Raw genomic sequence first — 1911 nt, 5'->3', positions numbered from 1 at the left:
GACACAGAAACGTTACACTGTGCTCCACTGTGTAAAAACTTGTTGGAACGATAGAACTCTAAATTTAGTTTCTGAGAAAACCGCCAGAGTGTGTTCGAATTCTCTATTTTTACTGTTAGTCATCTATTATTAGTATGATTAATGTAATAACCGTAATAACATAAATGTAACGATATTTTTGTAAACATTTGACAAGAAATAAGAAATATTGCAAATCTTAAATAAGAATTTCAAATAAAATTCTGCAAGTAAACTACGGTAAGCTGAATTTATATATATATATATATTATATATGTAATATAGATTTTTATTTAATCTAAAATATAAAATATACTTACCACTTAATGCTACAATTAATAACAATAGTTAATATTATTATATATACGTATTTTTATTTAAAAATTAAAAATTCAAATTGCTTGAATTATATTTTGATATAAATTACATAGATGGAAAAGCATGAAATATATTGCTTAATTGAAACTACTGAAATAAGTAGCAATTCTTCAAGTAGCGAATTAAGTTCTAGCGAAATAAGCAATTTTTCGAAGGAAGACTCTTCGACAGATAATGAAGATGACAATGATGCACTTTTCTTTCCATTAATAAGGTATTTAACTTCTGGACATAAAAAACAAAAAGTGAAAAATTATTTAAGAATTGTAGCATCTTGGACAAATTCGGAATTTAAAGAGCATTTGCGATTATCAAGAAGAACAACCTATCAACTAATTGGTAAATAAAAAATGTATATATTCACACAATGATATTATCTGATTCATTTAATAAAATAATTATTTATATATAATATTAATTGTGTGTTTTAGATGAACTTGAACAGTCTTCATATATTCCATGTCATTCATTTGGAATGAGACCAATCTCAGTAGAATTAAGTTTTATAATATTTTTATGGTTTTTATCCAATACAGAGCCATTGAGAACTATTGCAGATCGCTTTGATATTTCTATATCATCTGTATTTCGAGTGATTCGGCGTGTACTTGCCTGGATTTTAACAAAAATATATATTATTAAATGGCCACAAGGTAACGAAATCCAAACTGTATGTAACCAATTTTTTTTAAAAAGAGGAATTCCTAAAGTGTTGGGAGCAATTGATTGCACCCATATACGTATTAAAAAACCTACTGAAAATGAAAGTGATTATTGCAATCGAAAAAAATATTTTTCTGTAAACTTACAAGCCGTGGTTGATCCTCAAATGCGATTCATAAATATATATTGTGGCGAACCGGGATCTTTACATGACGCTCGCGTTTTAAGACGATCTCCTCTTTATAATACAGCAAATGATAATAGGGACATGTTATTTCCTCAAAATACTTTTATAATTGGTGATTCAGCATACCCGTCATTATCATGGCTTGTGCCACCATTTCGCGACAATGGACACCTAACACCACAGCAAACAGAATTTAATACTATGTTATCATCAACAAGAATAAAAATTGAGCAAGCATTTGGTTATCTGAAAGGAAGATTCCGTCGATTAAAATTTTTTACAGAATATAAACATATTAATTTTGTGACTGATATCATTACTGCTGGATGTATTTTACACAATTATTGTATTAATGAAAATGATGATTTTTCTTGTATTGACGAGCAATATGATGATTTTATTAATGATGAACCTGATAACATTAATGAAAATGTTGGTAATAGAGTTACGATAGATCGAAGAAGAGAGTTATTCAATGAATTATTTTCTTAATTTGTAATTATGCATTTTTCTCTTACATTATGCGTGGATGTATACAGGGTATGTTACATTATTCACTGCGAGTAAATGTGTAGTTTGCTTTACCTATATTATAGATTTTCAGTTAGTTTTGCACAGTGAATAATGGAAGGAACACAGTTATTATTACAAGAGTTAAAAACACA

The 1911-nt window shown here is 27.9% G+C and overlaps 1 protein-coding gene across 1 annotated transcript; it reads left to right on the top strand.

The window, feature by feature from the left end:
• Positions 1-449: 449 nt before the first annotated feature.
• LOC108782301 (putative nuclease HARBI1) lies at positions 450-1805 on the top strand. The gene is made up of 2 exons (XM_018550551.1): positions 450-735; positions 828-1805. The coding sequence occupies exons 1-2, from the start codon at positions 450-452 to the stop codon at positions 1736-1738; spliced, it is 1197 nt and encodes a 398-aa protein (XP_018406053.1). The 3' UTR covers positions 1739-1805.
• Positions 1806-1911: the final 106 nt, after the last annotated feature.

Source organism: Cyphomyrmex costatus, unplaced genomic scaffold (assembly GCF_001594065.2).
Source record: "Cyphomyrmex costatus isolate MS0001 unplaced genomic scaffold, Ccosl1.0 C2317355, whole genome shotgun sequence".
Taxonomy (NCBI): domain Eukaryota; kingdom Metazoa; phylum Arthropoda; class Insecta; order Hymenoptera; family Formicidae; genus Cyphomyrmex; species Cyphomyrmex costatus.
This window is presented reverse-complemented; position numbering and strand designations above follow the sequence as displayed.

Bases quoted from the DNA above. Each gene is read 5' to 3' on its own strand.
- LOC108782301 (XM_018550551.1), top strand. From the start codon at position 450: ATGGAAAAGCATGAAATATATTGCTTAATTGAAACTACTGAAATAAGT. The intron at 736-827 runs GTAAATAAAAAA...TGTGTGTTTTAG, and splicing joins AACAACCTATCAACTAATTG to ATGAACTTGAACAGTCTTCA.